The 19,946-nt window shown below is 42.3% G+C and overlaps 2 protein-coding genes across 11 annotated transcripts in view; one reads left to right on the plus strand and one right to left on the minus strand.

The window, feature by feature from the left end:
• NF1 (neurofibromin 1) overlaps nucleotides 1-19,946 on the minus strand; it is a 393,675-nt gene that overhangs the window by 144,631 nt on the left and 229,098 nt on the right. The gene's annotated exons all lie outside the window — the stretch shown is intronic.
• Nucleotides 8,467-19,559, plus strand: OMG (oligodendrocyte myelin glycoprotein). Its single transcript, XM_033922409.1, has 4 exons — nucleotides 8,467-8,620; nucleotides 14,997-15,115; nucleotides 15,939-16,118; nucleotides 16,898-19,559. Exons 1-4 carry the CDS (start codon nucleotides 8,467-8,469, stop codon nucleotides 18,230-18,232), a joined length of 1,788 nt encoding a protein of 595 aa, XP_033778300.1. The 3' UTR covers nucleotides 18,233-19,559.

Genomic DNA, 19,946 nt, shown 5'->3' on the forward strand with positions numbered 1-19,946 from the left:
TCTGGATTTCTTTTATGTGGATATAGCGGCATTTGGACCACAAAGAAGCATTTGGAAATGTACCAGCCTGCTGTCCTTGCTATATGCTGAGGGTCAAATGGACTATCCATCTAAGATAAGGTGTTTTTTTTAACTTGTATTTATTATACAGACACTGGTTATATGCTGTTAAAATATTAGTTTGGATTTATGACATAAGATTGAGTATGGATTTTTTCTGACTAAGGATGCGCCTTCTACTTCAAAACTTGTTTTGAAGTTAGGTTAATTCTTTCTCCATCAATTCTGGTTGTTGATTGATAGTCCCTATATCACTATATACATTTTTGGTTTTTGAATTTTTTTTGATTAGTGTTTTTGATTTAGGCATCCAACTTGGGTGGACTTTTTTCCCATTTTGAATATGTTACAGACTACTAGTAACATAGAAAAGAGAGAAAAATGAAGGCAGATAGAGACCTAAATTTGGCTTCCATACATCTCTCCCACACTTTTCTATTGGTACCAAGAAAGGCAGCTCCTCCACAGCACTGTCTAAAATCTTATCTAGATGATGTGCGAGCTTCACCACTTTTGCATTACACAGGCACATAACCAAGCCATCCTTATGCCCAGCAGCCATTCAGATATTTATATGCCTAATACGGTAATCAAATCTACAACTACAGTACAATGGTTATCCTAACCCTTTCCTTCTAGGCAGAAGTCTCCACAGTCAGTCTAAGTATGAAAGGACATCACATGCCCTGGAGGGCAGGTCTTGGCTACAAGATCACTTCCTGCTTCATCAAGGTGAGGCTGTTCTGTCAGGTGTCCTCTCTTCTCCAAGGCAGTACAAAGGATTCCAGAGTGGAGATAGAACATTTCTACTATTTTCTTATAGGTCTCCTCTATATACTTCTGCCTCAATGTCTCCAAAAATGCTGTACGAACAAGAGATCAAACTTATTCTCTGAGAGCAGGGAGCTCTTTATAACAAGTGTACATACACCCATGATTTCTCACTAATCATTGTTTAGGATGAATCACTTACTGATAAAAATACCTTCTGGTGACAAATTTCCCTTGTTCTCTTAATTGAGCTAATTGACTATAAATTAAAAAAATATACCTTGGGTGAGTAGAAAACAAGACTAAACTTAAGACCTGATATACTACTACGCAATACCTATATTTCAGAGTTCTAAAGGAGTGTTTCTCAACACGCGATACGGGCTGCTTGTTGGACGGTATGTGGCCTGGCATCGCCGGGGATCCCTTCCTGCCCTCCCGCCCCCTGCTGAAGCTGCTGCCGGGGATCCCTCCCTGCTGCACCACCCCCACCCTAGAAGCCGACCCTATTATTTCATTGGAATTGGACTGGCTCCCTTCTCCCCCAGCAGCACTCCATGCAGGGACGAAGGCAGTGACTCACATGCTGCTTAGTTGACCCAGAACCTTCTCTCTGATGTCAGAATTTATGTCAAAGGGAAGGCTTATGGGCCAGCCATGTGCAGTGTGTGAATTGCTGCATGTGCTGTCCCTGCATGGAGTTGCTGCTGGGGGAGGATGGAGCGAGTATGGCTCCAACAAAGTAACAGGGCCAACTTCGGGGGTGGAGGTGGTGCGGTGGGCAGGCAGGCAGTCAGCGAGGGATCCCCAGCAGTGGCTTCAGCAGGGGGCGGGTGGGCAGGGATCCCCGGCGGTGCCTGTGGCTTCTATGGACTGGTTGGGGGAAGGGGGTGTGGGTGGGTGGGGCAGGCAGGGATCCCCGGTATGGAACATAATTTTTGGACAAAGTTGTTAGGCAGGAAGGGGGCACATAAGAAAGGGAAGGGGCATGAACATGTGACACAGAAGGGAGGGAATAGAAAAGAAGAATTGATGGGCATGAGTGTCTATATTTATATCAGCTGTCTATATTTTGCTCATTTAGAGCATATTTTGCTCATTTAGAGCATTTATAGCACTGGTCTTTGACCTAAGGGCTGCCACGTGAGCGGACTGCTGGGCAGGATGGACCACTGGTCTGACCCAGCAGCGGCAATTCTTATGTTCTTATGCTCTACATTTGTCTATTTTTCTATAGTTGTTACTGATTGCATATTTTAAAGTCATCTGGCTTGACCTCTTTGAACCCCCCCCCCCCGAATATAAATGATAATTAACATTTTCAGTGCATACAGTATGCTTTGTGTATTAATAAGATTATATTGTGTGTATATGAAAAATGGTTGGAAGAAATTGCGTTACAATTAGTTCTATTATTATGGGCGAAGCTTGGGTGGGTCTGGGGTGGAGCTTGGGTGGGTCTGGGTGGAGCTTGGGCAGGGGTACTCAGTTGGTATGTGTTAGGCTTAAGGGGTACTTGGCTTGAAAAAGTTGAGAAACACTACTCTAGAGCCCCATACCCACCAGCCCCATGCCCATTTCTCTTTCTATCATCCCATGCCCCATCTTTCCCTCCATCAGTATGTCCAACATTCCTCTCCCTTGCATCCCCTTCAATCTGTCCCTCTCCACCACCATATCCAACATTTCTCCCTTTCACCTCTTTCTACCTCTTTGTTTACTCCTGGTAGAATTCTGTGCATCTCTCCATCACTTTATTCTGCTCCTGGATCTAACATCTCTCTCCTTCTGTGTATCTCTCTCCCTCTCATCTACCCCCATGCCCAACACCTTGTGCCATGTCAAATCTCTCTATCCTCCTCCATACACAATCTTTCCTTCCTCTCTTCCATTATTTGCAATTTCTTATCCCCTCACCATTAATGTCTTCCTCAACTCTCTCATCCTTCCTTCTTCTCACTCTCCCCATCCTTCCTTCTTCTCACCCTCCCTCCCTCCCTCTTTGCTACCAGATTTTCTTCCTCTTACCTCTTTCTTCCCCCTGTGCCATCAGATATCCTTCCTCGTACTCCAAAGGCTTGCTTCTTTGGGTTGTGGTATCGGCAGTGACTCTCACATGCTACCTGCCGCTAATCCGGAAGTCTCCCCTCTGCTACAAAAATTTCGGAGTCAGCGGCAGGCAGCATGTGAGAGTCACTGCCGATACCACAACCCAAAGAAGCAAGCCTTGGAGTACGAGGAAGGATATCTGATGGCACAGAATTTTCATCCAATATAGAGGGGCCTAGCAGGAAGATGTCAATTTGGGCTGATAAATGAGCAAGAATTAAGATTGAAAACTATGCATTTGTGGAATCTAGGGGAAGTATGGTAATTCAAGTTATTGAATATATGGTGCTGGACCAGACTAAGAAGTTTAGAAAGTCATTAGATTGTATTTTAGGTGGTTGAAGACTTCCTCCCTCCAGAGCCACATCTTGTTGCCAGCTGGGGTGGATGTTGTGCCGCTCTCCAGTAAGCATGCAGTTGAACTGCATCAGCCATCACGGAGCTTATAGTGCCATCAGCAGGAAGCGCCCTTCGCTGCCTTCTTCAGTTCAGCCCGCCTGAGTGTTATGCAGCCAGGTGGTGCTGGCATCGGAGGACTTTTCTTGGCATGCCTTTTTCTTCCAGAACCTGCTGTCATTGGCTCTTAGAACTCTCTTCAGGCTTTGGCTCTCTCCTGCCTCAGCGACTGTTTGTCTAGTCTGTTTCCTCCTATTTTGACCCGCTGGGTAAGGTGCTTGTTTTCAACTGCATCAAGTCGCAGCCAACAACTCCTTTTCCTCAAGAAGATCTGGACCGGATTAATGAAAGGCTACTCCAGAGACCCGCTTACTGTTCTAACAGGACTGCCAGAACATATGCACACTGGAATTTATAAAAAAAATTTTAACTCAATTTTCAACCATAACTTATTTCATCTTTTTTCAGGGATTGCTTACTCCCTCTTTTTCTGGTTTTATCTCTTATTTTCGTTTCTTTATTTTGTGCTTGAATCTGCTACTCCAATTTTACAATATAACCGTTATTTCACTCCTTGGGTGCTTGATGCTAATATCCTGTTGTTTTCTCTGGGATTTCTACTTCTTTCTTCTTTACAATTTATTTTTATATAAGTGTTAATTTATCCTTGACACTTTAGCTTGGATTGTGAGCCCATTTGGGACAGAGAGAGCAGTTCTATATGTGCCTAATGAATTAGTTTTGTAAACTGCTTAATACTCATGCACAAGCAGTATATCAAATACAATACAATATGGGGCTCATAAATGAAACAGAAAAACGTCTAAAAACCGGCCTAAATCAGCACTTAAGACGATCTAAAAGGCAAGTTGTCCAAGTGCCAATAATCAAACCGGGTTTTAGACGTATTTAAAAACAGCCTAGGCCTTCACAGTGCTGCTGAATGACTAGAGCTAAAAGGGGAGTGTCAGGAGGAATGTCGAGGGCGGGATTTGGGCAGGACGTGGGCCATCCTAGACTTTGTTGTACTACATGAATAACCAAAATTTTTACAACACTGCCTAGTCGAAACGTGGACATTGTGACTTAGGCCATCTAAAACCAGGTCTAAGTCACAAGAAGGTATCCAAAGTGACCACATAAGCACTGCAGACACAAAGTACAGACCCCCACACAGTGATCACTGACCTCCTACCCCCACCCCCACAAAAATCATAACAACAACTTTACATATCTGCCTCCAGAACATCAGCACATGGCAGCCTGGCATAGGAAAGCCTAGTAGAGCTGCACAGAGGTGGCTTAAGTGGTCTTGGGGGTAGGTTAGTGAACCATGGAGAGGAGGACCCAGGCCCATAAGCCACTCTAATCACTGCATTCATGGTGAAAAAGGTGCACCCCCCAAAAAAACCCTAACCCTTTTGTACTGCCATATAAGTGGTTCCTGCAGCCATAAGGACTATTGGGATGGTAGATAGGTGGGTCTAGTAGATTCTGGGGGTGTTTAGGGTGGCTCACCATAACCTATAAGGGAGCTGTAGTGACATGCTTATGTGGGACCCTTTTTGTGAGGTTTACAGCAGTGCCCTGTAAGGCACCCCATTACACTGGTGCCATGTCTAGGTGTCCAGTCAATTACTTTTCTGGCCCCTACCGTGCCTAAAAGGTATTTTTCTAGGCGTTTGTGACTTGGATGAATTTTTGGTTGAAAATGGGGTATAAACATGGACGAGTTAGTGGTCTGGGCGATCAGACGGTAGACGTACAGTTGGACGATTTTTGGAAAAAAAAATATGTTGGACGTATTTTTCGAAAATGGACCTGTTCCCGTGTCCGACTTTGGGCGACTTAGACGTTTCTTTTGATTATTCCCCTCCACACCCTTACAATTTTTAGAGGATTTAGAGTATTTGAAGAGAGGATTGCAAGCTTGAGAGGCAAAAGCTGCATTTAGGTTTGTCAGAAGATAAACATAGATGATGTGATCATCTTATTAGCTAGAAACAGAAAATCAGGGAGGCTAAAAATAACTTTTATGAAACAGTTATAATGATAAAGGAGCTTCTATCTGCTCTTCATGGCCTTGAAGCTCTCTCTGGCTCATCAGTAAACACAGATGACACTTTGGAGGCTTCATGATCTGTGCCCAGGTAGTAAAGGCACCAGTGATTCATATTCAGCCTGGATATGATCTTACCACACTGCTTTGCACTTGCTGGGAGCTATTCTGTCTTATGTTGCTGAAAATAATATACTGTAGCTGAAGTGAAATCAAATGATTCAATTTTGAATAAAAAAAAGCCCATCTAGGAGGGACATTGGATCATTTACTGTTCTATTGTCCCTTGATACTTAAATTTTAGAGATCCATTTGGGGGTCAAGTGAATAAATTCTTGGAAAATCCAGTGGCACTGACGTACAATACCATGCTACTTGGCACGTTAATGAGGGCTAAAAGCCAAATATCTTCCCATAATAATAAACTTCTCTTTATTATGATAGGGGTTGCCATACAACTTATTTTGAGGAACTGGGATCGGTTAACTTATACTTTCTGGTGGGAATCTCTATGCCACACTTTTAAAATAGAAAGTATTATAGCCGTACAAGAGGGACATTATAGGAAATTTATGGATGTTTGGGAGCCATTGACAAAATTCTGTAAGGAGTGATTGTTGATTTTACCCTTTGACCATACACGTCCAGGGTGGGGAAATACTTTTAATTTGAGTGCAATTGTTGGATATGTAGAAAGGGGGGGATGATATAAGTATTTGTCATAAAATATAATTTGATAGAATTTAAGTGCTGTTAAAGTGTAAAATGTCTATATAATATGTTGCATTTATTTTTGGCTTTAAAATGAATAAAGATATTTAAAAAAAAGCCCATCTGGGTCTGCAAGAACACCATAATGCAAGGAAGAGGCACAATGTGAAGAAAAAAAAAGAATGAAAGATCTCACTAAGGAGCTAAAGAGGAGCGAGAGACACACACAGAGATTTTTCCATATGTGAAGAAATGTAAGACATTTTAACAAACCTGACAAAAACTTGTGAGCTGCTAAATAGAATGCATCCTGTTGCTCCATGGATAAAACAGAAATGAGACAGTTCCGCATGAATAACTTTTAGTTCACTTCTGTAGTTAGAGCTAAGCTAGGGGAAGAATTCCTGAACATGGCTAAGGACATAACATAAGAACTGCTATACTGGGACAAACCAAAGGTCCATCAAGCCCAACATCCTGCTTCCAACATTGGCCAACCCAGGAAATCTTTGAATCTTTTAACGTAAGGTATGCAACACTATACCATGTATAATTGATGGGAAACAAAACTTGTAGAGAGTCTGCTGTCTTTCCCCAGCAGCATCTCTGTAAAATATCTGCAAGTTGTTGCTTTCTTCATTGCTAATTCAACTATTACAGAGATAGGGGAAAGCTGTATCTTGCGAGTCTGGCTGTATATATGCCAAGTTGCTCTCCTTGCTACTGTAGCCTTTTGGTGTTCTATAAATGTTGGCAATTTAAAGACATCAGATCTAGGTTCCACCTCATGCAAGAGTGGAAAAGGAACTTTATTTGAAATCTTCTATTCATATATGAGGTTAAAATGAATTTCTGATAGGAGGCAATAACAGAACTGAAGAAATTTCTGTGGAAAATTTCTCCTTAACAGGAGAGGAATCACAAGGGATATTCTGCAGTTCCCTGTTTTCTAGAAGTCTAGTAAAGTTTTGAAGAGGAGGAGGTGGTAACGACTAGGAATTCGATAATAAAAAAAAGAGAAACTACTAGATCTTGAGTAAATTGTAGCTCTCTTTGTGCAGGAGTAACTTCCGTGAATTAAGAACCATGTGGTACAGCACATTCTCAGTATGCCTTTCCTGGAATATCCTTGCAACAGCCTTTGACAAACTCGAACATTTTGTGCAAAAATAAGTAATGCTGTTCTGCTGGAAGCATAGAAATTGATAACAGACTCATTTGCCATTGTAATCAAAGCTGGAGTTTAGATCAGTGGCTTCTTTATAAAGCTTTCTAAACTCTTCAGTACAGAGATACTGTGAAGCGTCGGGAGCAGCACACAGCATTCAGTGCTAAAAACCACTAGCGCAGTTTAGTAAAAGGGGGTATAAATAATCCTCTGATTGGTAAGCTGGCCCCAAGTGTCATTGTTGTCCATCTTCATTTCAAAAGGCTGGGTAGAACCAGAACTCTAGCTTTGTGCCATAGTTCTGCAGCATCAAAACAGGAAACAAAATGCCCTTTTATAAGAAATAAGAAAATAATAAAAGTTTGGAAAAAGTTAAAATGGTATTGGAGATAGATACAGAGTTGTCTGCTCTGGGACCTGAGTTCTACTGACTACTTAGATCTTGAACCTGATCAGAAGGTTGCAATCTTCCTAGGTTGCATAATCTGGGCTCCCTAAGTGTTTCTCCAGAGGAAGGGCTAGGTGTCAGACTTCATATAAGAACATAAGAAGTTGCCTCCGCTGGGTCAGACCAGCAGCCCGCTCCCACGGCGGTCCATCAGGTCCATGACCTGTAAAATGATTTTTGTCTGAAACCCTTCATTCCCCTTTTTCCTTCTATCTATTAACCTTCTTAGTCCTATCCCTATCTGTATCCCTCAATCCCCGAGTTCTTCAGGAATTTATCCAATCCCTCCTTAAAACCCCGTAATGTACTCTGTCCTATCACATCCTCTGGAAGCACATTCCATGTGTCCACCACCTATCTACTGAGAGTGCCAAGTTCTTCTCTGACCTGGAGTGTCAGAAGATTCTCCAAAGGCCTGGTTGTGAAGCTTTTCATATAACTCCTCATAGGAGGTTCATGAATGAACTGAGCAGCTTGAGGAGATCCAAAGTGATTAACTTGATCAGAAATTGGTTGACTCACAGGCAACACAGGGTTGTGGTAAAGAATTTGCTAAAAAGAAAGAAAGGCGAATAGTGGTGTACCTCTGGGATCAATCCTAGGTCTGATTTTGTTCAGTATTCTTGTGAGCCTTATTGCTGAAGGGTTACAAGGAAAAGAATGCCTTCTTCTGAATGACATGAAGATTAGAAACAGAGTGGATACCTCAGAAGGTGTAGAAAATGTAAGAAATGACTTACAAAAATGAGAAATGTAGGCAAAAGCTTTAATGTGAAGAAATATAGAGTAATGCATTTAGGATATGGAAATCCAAAGGAATTGTTTACAATAGGAGATGACAGTAACGTGCATGGACCAGGACAGGGGCCTCAGGATAACAGTATCCAAGGATTTGAAGGTGGCAAAATAATGTGATATGGTGGTAGCCAAAGCCATAACCAGCAGAAAGGAGGTAGTGATAATGCTACTGTATAGGTAATTGGTGAGATGCACTTGGTGTACCGAGATCAGTTTTGAAGGACACATTTTGCCAAAAACATAGAAGACTTGAAGTGACTCAGAGGAAAGCAATCAAAATAGTACAGAGTTATATGAAAACAATGCAAAATATTGGAAATGACCTGAGTCTTTTTCTATTCAGGCAGAGTGTTTTAAGGCCCTGACTAAGTGGGAGAAGCTGTGGGGTCTTCTTGATGCCATATGCTCCTGAGGGGTGAGATTTTGGAACAGTGACTTCTGCCTTGTTCTTGGAATTACAGTATTTCAATGGTAAAAATAGGCCTGACTCTTCAGGAATAAAGGCTTGGGGGGGGGGGGTTTGTTTAGATTGATACTGGTTATACGTGTTAGACTAAGTATGCTCCCTTTTTTGAAATGTTATTAATACAGTGGTACCTTGGTTTATGAGCATAATTCGTTCCAGAAGCATGTTTGTAAGCCAAAGCACTCGTATATCAAAGCAAAGTTCCCCATAGGCCATAATGCAAACTCAGACGATTCGTTCCACAACCACGGTTAGCTATGGTGGCTCAGGGATGGGTACCTGCTTGTGGGTGCTGCAGCCCCTTCAGTGAGGTGGCTTCCTTCAGGATGGCGGCTGGCTTGGGACGGGGTCCCCGTGCGGCTGCCCTCCCGCTTCGGCCGATGCCTCAGGTGTCTGCCAGCGCCTCCAGATTCAAGCCGGCCGCCATCTGAACAAGCATACACATGACCTCTCAGCTCCTGAGCGAAGCCGCCCGCCGCCCCGACAACGTCATGCGGCGGCCGACTTGGCTTGAGAGCTGAGAGGTCGTGTGCATGCTTGTACAGGATGGCGGCCGGCTTGAATCAGGAGCCTGGAGGTGCTAGCGGACCGCAGAGGGATCAGCCAAAGCGGGAGGGCAGCTGCACGGTGAAACATTTCAAAAAGGTATGGCCTAAGCCAAGCTAAGATTTTTGTATCACCTTTACTGCCCAAGTTTTAAAACAGCCTGACATACTAAAGAGTTAGCACAAAACAACGATATTAGGTAGGAGGGGGTTGGAGCCAGTGAGAAGTTTTTCCTTTTCTAGTGTGGTTGTCCAGTTAACATACTACACAACGCACGGGGATCCGAGGCTCCTTCCCCTTTTTACTTTAGAAAATACTAGCTGATTACCCGGCGTTGCCCGGATATTTATTTATCCCAAAATGTCCAACCCCCTACATGTCCCACCCCACTATGTCCCACATGTCCCACCCCCCACGTTACCCCCCCACATGTCCCATATGCCCCACCCCCATGTCCCAACCCCCTACCCTCCACATGTCTCAAAGGAATGTCCCTCTCTATGGGGCTGAACTTAGACTTAAACGGCATCGGGAGTATCGGTATTCATCTCTGCGAGCCCGAAAACTATGGGTTGGACATTAATATCTGTCGCATTTGATAATTTTAACATATCACCCCCTTCCCACCCCCACAGTATTTTACCCCGTCCCACCTGCACAATATTTTTCCCCAGATAGTAAGTCATATGTGTACCAAGTTTGGTTGAAATCTCTCCATGCGTTTCAGAGTTATGCTGAGTATTCATCTGTGAGCCCGAAAACACTCTGGAGTAGATACTAAAATCTGTCATTTTCAATCATTTTTACATATCCCCCCCTTCCCACCCCCACAGTGTTTGTCCTCAGATAGTAAGTAATGTGTATGTCAAGTTTGGTTGAAATCTGTCCATGCATTGAAGAGTTATGCTGGAACATACATACATACACACACACACATATATTCAACTTATAATGTGAAATATTTGACAAAATGAATACAATATAACTAACGCAAAACTTGATTATAAACAACATTTTTAGTTTCACCTCCAGGAGCAAGAACATATAAATTCTTGGGTGAACCCACCCTTGAGCAAGCAACATAGAGTTGTGGGCCGCGAGACCCCCAGAACATATCACCCCAGGTAGTGAGGGATCTGCAGACCAAGTTTCGTTCAAATCGGTCAAGCCGTTTTTTAATTACTGTGAGAATGGCAGCTTTTTACATTTTTTCCATTGACATGAATGGGTGAAATCTGATTTTCTGTTTGTAGCTCCGCCCACATGTGCAGGTGGGCCGCGAGACCCCCAGAACATATCACCCCAAGTAGTGAGAGATCTGCATACCAAGTTTCGTTCAAATCGGTGAAGCCGTTTTTGAATTACTGTGAGAATGTCAGCTTTTTACATTTTTTCCATTGACATGAATGGGTGAAATCTGATGTTCTGTTTGTAGCTCCGCCCACGTGTGCAGGTGGGCCGCGAGACCCCCAGAACATATCACCCCAGGTAGTGAGGGATCTGCAGACCAAGTTTCGTTCAAATCGGTCAAGCCGTTTTTGCGTGATCGCAGCACATACACACACACATACATACATACACACATACATACCTCCGATTTTATATATATAGAAGAAGATAGAAGAAGAAGAAGATATCAGAGAAGAAGACTGTTCACCACCATTTCTCCAAGATAAAGTCTATTTAAAGAATTTAGAAGAGGTATTTTGGAAAGTTTTTCTCTTCTCTCTTATTTCCTGTATATATATATTTTTATATAAACACAGAAGATCCCTATACGGGAAGAGGATGGAATAAAAGAATAGTATATTTTCACTTGAAATAAAATATGACAGAAATACAGTAAAAGAATAAAAAGGAGAAAGAGAGAGCAGAGTGGGGTAAATTACATGAAATGACAGCAACCCTAGTCACTTTTGTGTGCAGACTGGACCATTGTCTTTATCTGCTGTCATTTACTATGTTACTATATGGTCCTACTGCACCGGGTGCACATCTTAAAGCTGCTGAGGATGTTTGCCCAGGATATCTTTATCTGGAAAAATAGCAGCTGCCAAAAAAGATTAGTTTTCAACTGGGACCTTGAGAACTTCACTGAAACCTACACTGGACAAAGCAAAAAAGAAAAGAAAGTAACCTTGAAAATGACTTTAAAACCTAAAACACTAATCAGGAAGTAGCACATAGCAGCAGGACACAAGAAAAGCATACAGCAAACATAACTGCGATCAAGAAATGGCATCTTGAGATGTACTCAGGTGATCTGCTTCTGACTACCAGGCTAAGGCAGGCAGAAAGTGGCATGAAAAACTACTCAAAGGCTTCTAGTGCATACTAATCTGGAGAAATTTTCCTGCACAGATTCCATCAATGTTGTCACCAATGTTCCTTCTAAGTCAGTGGTCTTCGCTTATTTTTAAGTGGGGGCTGTTTTGGGTCCAGAAGTAGAGCCAGCATATATCTTCCTACATGGGACCATGACATTGACCAATACATATAGACATCTAATTCTTCCAGAGCACCTGCCCTAGAACACAGCTAGCTCCTCTTTAAAGACAGAATAAGTGACCACAAACTAAAAGTGCTAATACAGACAAACAAAACCCTAAGACAAGAGCATAGTGACCCAGAAGCATGGACCTGTATGGCATACTCCCATCTGCCCCTGGATTATAGCCAAACAAGGGAGGTCAATGGATGGGGAATAGTTTTGCCACTACCTCCCTTTGTGCCCTGTGTGACTGTAGTGGCTGCATCTGTGGTGTAGCCATGGGCGGGCACAGGCGCCCTAATACATGGCACATCTCTGATGTGGATGGCGGAGACAGCTGAAGACTCCTGATATCTCTTTCTCCCTTCCCCTGCAGGCATTCCGGCATCTCTCAGTTCCACCCCTAACTCCTCCATACTTTTTCAACTCTGCAGTGCTTTGTCAAGAGCAAGCAGGAACTTACAAGGGCCCAGAGCCTTCCCTCTGACCTGGTACCAGTTGTGAGGAAACAGGCAGTTATGTCAGGGGGAAGGCTCTGGGCCCTTGTGAGCAGTAAGGTGGGGGAGGGGAAGGCTTGTGGGCCCAGTGCTTGAAAATGTATGGAGGCGTGGAAGGGGAATTCAGGTATGATTGGTCGCTTGGGAGGGAGAGGAGTAGAAGAAAGATGCTGAACAGGGGGATGGGATTCTCATTAGAGAATGACACGGTGGTTGTTACCTGTGGCTAGCTGCGGGTAACCTGCCGAAACGGGGAGAGAAAAATTAGTGGTCACTGCGGGGATAGGGACAAGGCCATTCACCGCCACGTGGAGTGGTGAATGGTCTTGTCTCCGCAGTGAAGCCAGCATGCATCGCGCGGTCCTGGATCCCCACCCGATCGCTGCATCCCACATCCTGCCATCTCCCTCCCTCCACCTCACCTTAGGTGCCGAGTCTGATTTTAATTCTTCTTCTCCCAGCCGCACGCTTTCAATAAGCCGCATGTGTGCGGCTGCTTGAATTGTTGAATCTTCTCCTCTGACGCAACCGGAAACAGGAAATTGGGTCAGAGGAGAAGATTCAACAGCTCAAGCAGCTGAGCGCGCAGCTTATCGAAAGCGTGCGGCTGGGAGAAGAAGAATTAAAGTCGGACTCGGCACCTAAGGTGAGGTGGATCGCGCATGTTCTCTCACATTAGGAAGGAAGGAGTGAAAGGGAAATAAAGATGCTTGGCCAATGGGATGAAGAAGGAGAGAAATATTAATCCCACAGGCAGGAAAAAAAGGGAAAGACAGGCAGGTGAGCCAGATGCTGGAAGTGGGGGGGAAGATGGAAAGAAGCTAGATGGGGTTGGAGAGAAGAGACACTTCCTCCTGTCTGCTCTTACTCTTATTTCCCAAATTATGTATTTTTCTCTCAGTTCCCTTCCCCCATTACAGCGCCTGCTCCCTCTTTGAGTTCCTATCACCCTCACAGCCTATTTCTTCTCCACTGCCACAGCTCCACTCCAGATTTCTGTCTCCATCAGTCTGTCACTCTTCCCTTTAGAACTTTCAGACACTTTTGGCTCTTCATAGCAACATTCTCTGTCCCAGCTATTAAACCTTTCAATTCACTTCATCCCTTCATAGTCCCCCCCCTCTATTCCTTCCCATGACTTCACTCCCAACCTGCGCTTCACTCCCAATCGTGCGTTGGGCCCACAAGCCTTCTCCCCCCTCCTCCCCGATGTCAATTCTGACATCAGAGAGAAAGTTCCGGGCCAGCCAGGCAGCGATTGGCTGGCCCGGAACTTCCTGTCTGATGTCAGAATTGACATCGGGGAGGGGGGGAGGGGGAAGGCTTGTGGGCCCAGCACTTGTGCAGTGGATGCACTTGCCTGGCTTTTGCAGCGTCGGGAAAGCAGGGAGAACACAAAGGCAATGTTAGTCTATTGCAGAGCCCGGTATGTGCTCCGCGATCAACTCGTGTTGCTCTTGCGATCTATGGTCAATTGCGATTGACCTTTTGGGCACCCCTGAGCTATGCTATCCACTCTTACCACAACCTCTGGAAATGTGTTCCAGAGTTTAACTATTCTCTGAGTGAAAAAATATTTCCTCCTATTGGTTTGAAAAGTATTTCCCTGTACCTTCATAGAGTGTCCCCTAGTCTTTATAATTTTTGACTGAGTGAAAAATCAATCCACTTGTGCCCGTTCTACTTCACTCAGGATTTTGTAGACTTTAACCATATCTCCTCTCAGCCGTCTCTTTCCCAAGCTGAAGAGCCCTAACCTTTTTAGTCTTTCCTCATACGAGAGGTATTCCATCCCCTTTATCATCTTGGTCACTCTTCTTTGAACCTTTTCTAGTGCCGCTATATCTTTCTTGAGATAAGGAGACCAGAACTGAATGCAATACTCCAGGTGAGGTCGCACCCATGTAGTTATAGAGGCATTATAAAATTCTTAGTCTGGCTAACAACCCCTTTTTTAATAATTACAAGCATCTTGTTTGCTTTTTTGTCCGCCCCCACACATTGGGCGGAAAGTTTCATTATATTGTCTACAATGACACCCAGATCCTTTTCTTGGGTGCTAACCCCCAAGGCGGACCCTAGCATCCGGTAACTGTTATTTGGGTTATTTTTCCTAATGTGTAAAACTTTGCATTTGTCCACATTAAATTTTATTTCTCACTTGGACGCCCAGTCTTCCAATTTCCTAAGGTCTGCCTGCAATTTTTTCACAATCTGCATGCCTTTTAACGTCTTTGAACAGTTTAGTGTCATCTGCAAATTTAAGCACCGCACTCGTCGTTCCAATTTCCAGAATATTTATAAATAAGTTAAATAGCACCAGTCCCAGTACAGATCCCTGCGGCACTCCACTGTTTACTCTCTTCCATTGAGAAACATAACTATTTAACCCTACTCTCTGTTTTCTATCCGATAACCAATTCCTAATCCACAACTGAACATTGCCACCTTTCCCATGACTCTTTAATTTTCACAGGAGCCTCTGATGGGCCTTGCAATGAAGACCATTACTCTGAGCTATATAGGAGTCTTCCACCCACATTCGTGCCAGTGATAGTACAGTTTCAATATCACATTTTCAATAGCAAGGAACAGGTAAGCTGTGCAGGACTCCAGAGGCCCTATCTTCTGTTCCTAGTGATTGAAAACACAATATTGAAACACCATCCCCTACTTGGAGCAATGTGGATGGAGGAATCTCGCACAGCTTAGAGGGAGCATTGGTAGTCACCAATGCTGTGAGGACTTACTATCCTTGTATGTCCTCGGAGAAAGCACCTTTACACAGAATTCTCAATTTGAGCAACCTGATTTACTTAGCAGAATCTCAAGCATGAAAGAGTATGAATCAGAGGAACAACTCTCAAGTAACCAGGACAATACTCAAAATTGGGAGAAAGTATACACTATTTTAAACATAAGATTTATCACTAAAATAAGCTACATATTAGGAAAAAATAACACCAACAGAATCAAGAAGCAAGCAAATACAAAATGTTTTGAATCTAGCTACCAACACTGCTTTATATTAAGGTATAAACCCATTTGTGTCTATACGCAATATGAGTTTCAGAGAACACAAGTGTGGGAAAGATCAGGAGTCTCTGTAGCATGGCCATGTTTAATACAGAATACTGACTTTTTGAAACATTTTAAAAAATCAGATATTTTTATCTTAACTGGAAATCAAAACAACATGCTTCAGATGAATAACAATCCTTGGGTGACATGTGGAAGTTTTAGAATGGATGAACATACAGCTCTACTCTTGCCAACAAAAACATGAATCTAGATACAGTAAGTTTAACTGCTCAAACACTATCTGTTTTAGTTGAGCATGCATTTTCTCCAAAATTTAGAGTCAGCACCAATGACAGCTCTGCAGTCCTAGGAAACACTGCTGATCAACTGGCTGTAGACACCCCCAGCCCCTTCCCTCATTCCACCACCCACTAAATCGCAGCAGAATGCAGCTGAAAGAGCCAAGCACAGTCTAGAAAACAACACTGTAGCAGCTTCTGTATGGAATAAAGCAGCATGCAAGCTTAAATCAGCTTTTCAGAGAAAACATGCATTGATCCTGGAGGTTAGCATCAAGGTAAGTCTTATTTCTTTGTTTAACATGCAGACTGATAAGATTCAAGGCGTCACTTCATTTAAAACTGAATTTCAATTTAGACTTCTTTCATATATATATATATATCTGTTAAAGATGCCATTCATCTTATATACCTGAATTCTTTTTTAAGATGGTGAATCACTGCACTTTCAAAGATACAGATTTCAAATTATAGATCCAGAATGAAATGGATTGTCTTTACAGTAGTAGTTTATACATTATTTTTTAACATTTTCAGCATTTTAACACATTTCAATTTGAAATAACAACCCCAAATGGTAAAGACTGAAGCATATTTACACAGCTTGTTTCTTTCTAAGCATCATCAATACTTTGAACCAGTGGTTCTTAAACCTGTCCTGGGGGACCCCCAACCAGTCGGGTTTTCAAGCATCCTAATGAATATGCATGAAGCAGATTTGCATGCCTGTCACCTCATGCATATTTGTTCGGGATATCTTGAAAACCCGACTGGCTGGGGGTCCCCTAGGACAGGTTTAAGAACTACTGCTCTGAACCATTTTTCTTTAGTCAAATGAAATAAAATCATCCACAGTATATGTAGCTTGACATGAAAACAGGTCATTCAGTAAGCGTTTCACATACTAAGCAGGTGAGAAGAAAGTATCAACTGGATCTATGTGTGAGGAGGTAAGAGTGGAACAACACTGTTTCCTCAAAGAAAAGAATTAAAATGACAGCAGAGCAGACACTGCTTATTATAAATAGCATGAACTGCCATTTTTGTTTATTTTCAGTCACCAGTGGAACCTGGGAAAATGAAAGCATCTCCCTGCCTGTCGATCCTCCTACTCGTACTACCCACTGTTCTGAGTCTCTGTCCCTCCGAGTGTCTGTGCTTGGGAAGCAGCAGGAATGTGGACTGCTCAGGCAGGAACTTGACTGCGTTGCCATACAGTCTTCAGGACAACATTACATTCTTAAATCTGTCTCACAATCAATTTGTTAACCTTGACAATCAGTTGACTCGGTTTACCAATTTGAGGACACTGGATATATCACAGAACTTGTTTCTAAGCTTGCCTTCTAATTTACCTAGATCCTTATGGGAACTATCTGCCAAGAACAACAATATTAAAACTCTCCTTAAGTCTGATACAGCTTATCAGTGGAATCTAAAATTTCTTGATGTCTCTAAGAATAAGCTACAGAGGGCTGTGCTCATCAACAATACTTTGACCAGTCTAAAATTTCTCAATCTGAGTACCAACAAACTCTGGACAGTTCCAACAAACATGCCATACTACCTGGAGACTGCAGATTTATCAAACAATTTCCTGACCCAAATCCTTCCTGGTACACTCATGAGACTGCCACACCTCAAAAACCTCTATCTTCATGGCAATGGGTTCACACACATACCCAACAAATCCTTTGAGCAACTCTTTCAATTGCAAATGATCACATTTTATGATAATCCCTGGCAATGCGATGCAAAACAAAGCATTGCTTATCTGCTAACATGGATCCTGAAGACAACTGCACATGTGATTGGGTATCCATGTTCCAATCAAAGCATATTTGGAGAGAATGCCACATTACACATGCCACCTTCAACAGAAAAAGTAGCAAACACATTAATTAACGCAATTCCAGAGGCAACAGCAACACTACTTCCTCTTTTGCCAGCGGAATCAGTGAAGGTGACAAAACTGTATAAACAACTGCCAGCTGAAGAAAACTTGCTCATGGCTACTCTGAGTAATGCTAGTGTAAAAAGTGCAAGCACAAATGACCCTTTTGTAACTAATGAAGAAGGCTCCGCTGCTGAAAACATCAATTCTTACCTATCCCCAGCAGCAGATCACACCTTCATCAAAGATTCCCTTTCTAAAAGCTCTGAGAATGCTAAGGAGACAAGACCATCAAATACTCCAGTAAACCAAGTCACTGGTAATATAATCTCAACATATTTACCTGAGCAGGTTCAACAAAGCACAATTATTTTGTCAATGAAAGATGAAACTACCACTAGCATGTCTGACCATCACAAACCTTCTTCTGGAAGTATGTGTAAAGTGTTTGCCTGTGGTCTCATACTATTTAATATCTTGGCACTGTTATTGGCTTAAGAATTGCTTTGTTAAGGGCAGATTTTTCATGTTCTGATATAGGTTTAGATTTATAAAAATTGTGGTGAGGGTGTTAAATGACTTATTTAGTGTCACACTGACATTTATTGAATAAAGCACTCAGATTTATAAGGTATAAATTATCTTTCCCCTCTCTACACGGTATTCGCTATGCAGGCAAATTGGGAAAATCCCTTCTCTTCAGACTCAAGGTCTTTGGAACGACCTTACTACCCCGCTGCGGAATCTGGGCTCCCTCCAATTATTCCGCAAGCAACTGAAAACCTGGCTTTTCACTAAAATGTAATTCTGTCCCCCCTTACTCTTCTCTTCTATATATAAGTTCATGTAAACCTTTTTTTTTCCTTCTCTTCCTATATTTTAAGTTCTTGTAAACCGTGCCGAGCTCCACAACATCTGTGGAGATGATGCGGTATATAAACTTAAGGTTTAGTTTAGCTTAGTTTAGATTTGAATATATGGAAGTTATCAGGTTTACAACAAAATATTTGAAAATGAAATTGTCTGTGCAGATATGTACTGTGTTTGATTTGCTGTGCAATGTATGGCTCACTGAGGTCCATACTATGAACACAACATCTCTCACAACAGTGAATGCAGAATACAACAGACACAGCAGTTATTAAAATTATTTCTATAGCCTCTAGAGTTGTGTTTTATATACCTGTACATAAAAGTACTGATTTGTGGTCATCTATTTGTCCACATACAACCTGTAATCAATATGCACTATTTCTCTCCAGCACATGCAAATAGAGCCAGAGTAGTAGCAGCCATGCTATATAAGGTGGAGTTGGACTTTTGTAACCTGCATTTACCTATTGAGTTCACCTTGAATGGGAACAACTGAGAATTATTCTTGTCTCCTAAGACCTCAGCTTAACCTAGGAAAGGGAGAGATGGGGATGCAAACCAGAGGTCATGAAGGACCAGGAATTTTCCAAATCAGCCAGGTGGTGAGGAGGAACAATGGTTTTGTTGGAGAAGTGGGATGTTTCAGGGAAACTGGGTAAGCCAAAGGCAGCTATGCACCATATCATTTTTTGACTGGCCTTTATAACAGAGTAAAATGTTATAAATACTGCTGATTTGGTCTTTCAATAGCCAATTTTCTATATAAAAATGTAACATGCATGTAATAGCAATGTTTTCTGACAAATGTTTTAATTTTCCCTCTGAATTTCCTTTACTCTGAATTTCCATGATTATAAACAGTCAACTGTATTAAAATCTTCAATAAATGACCTTTGAAATCTTATTAAATATTTGCCCTAATGAACAACAGATGCATTTTTCATGATCAGTAAGCCAGTACATGAAGCCTTTTTTGCTGTTGAATTAAAATACTCCACAATAACCAGGCTTATTACCACCATCCAACTGACTGCATCCATCAAGAAGGCAAATGCTAAGTTTAAAAAAGAAAGAAATTAAAGTTCCTAGATTAGGACTTTTCATCAGAAGCACCAACTTTCATTTTGGGCTTCTACGGTAAACTTAGCTATGCTATTTAACATTGACAGCAGTGATGTGTTTTTGTCAACTGTTGTTCAAATACAAAGTGATGGCCTAATTGTTTGGATTAATGGTTTGGGGGTACCAGGAGACTCAAATCAGAGGTACATTTCCAACACACCCTGAGAGTCATTCAAGTACCTCAAAGGTATATATAATGCACAAGAAGCAAACATTT

The sequence above is a fragment of the Geotrypetes seraphini genome, chromosome 15 (assembly GCF_902459505.1).
Source record: "Geotrypetes seraphini chromosome 15, aGeoSer1.1, whole genome shotgun sequence".
NCBI lineage: Eukaryota > Metazoa > Chordata > Amphibia > Gymnophiona > Dermophiidae > Geotrypetes > Geotrypetes seraphini.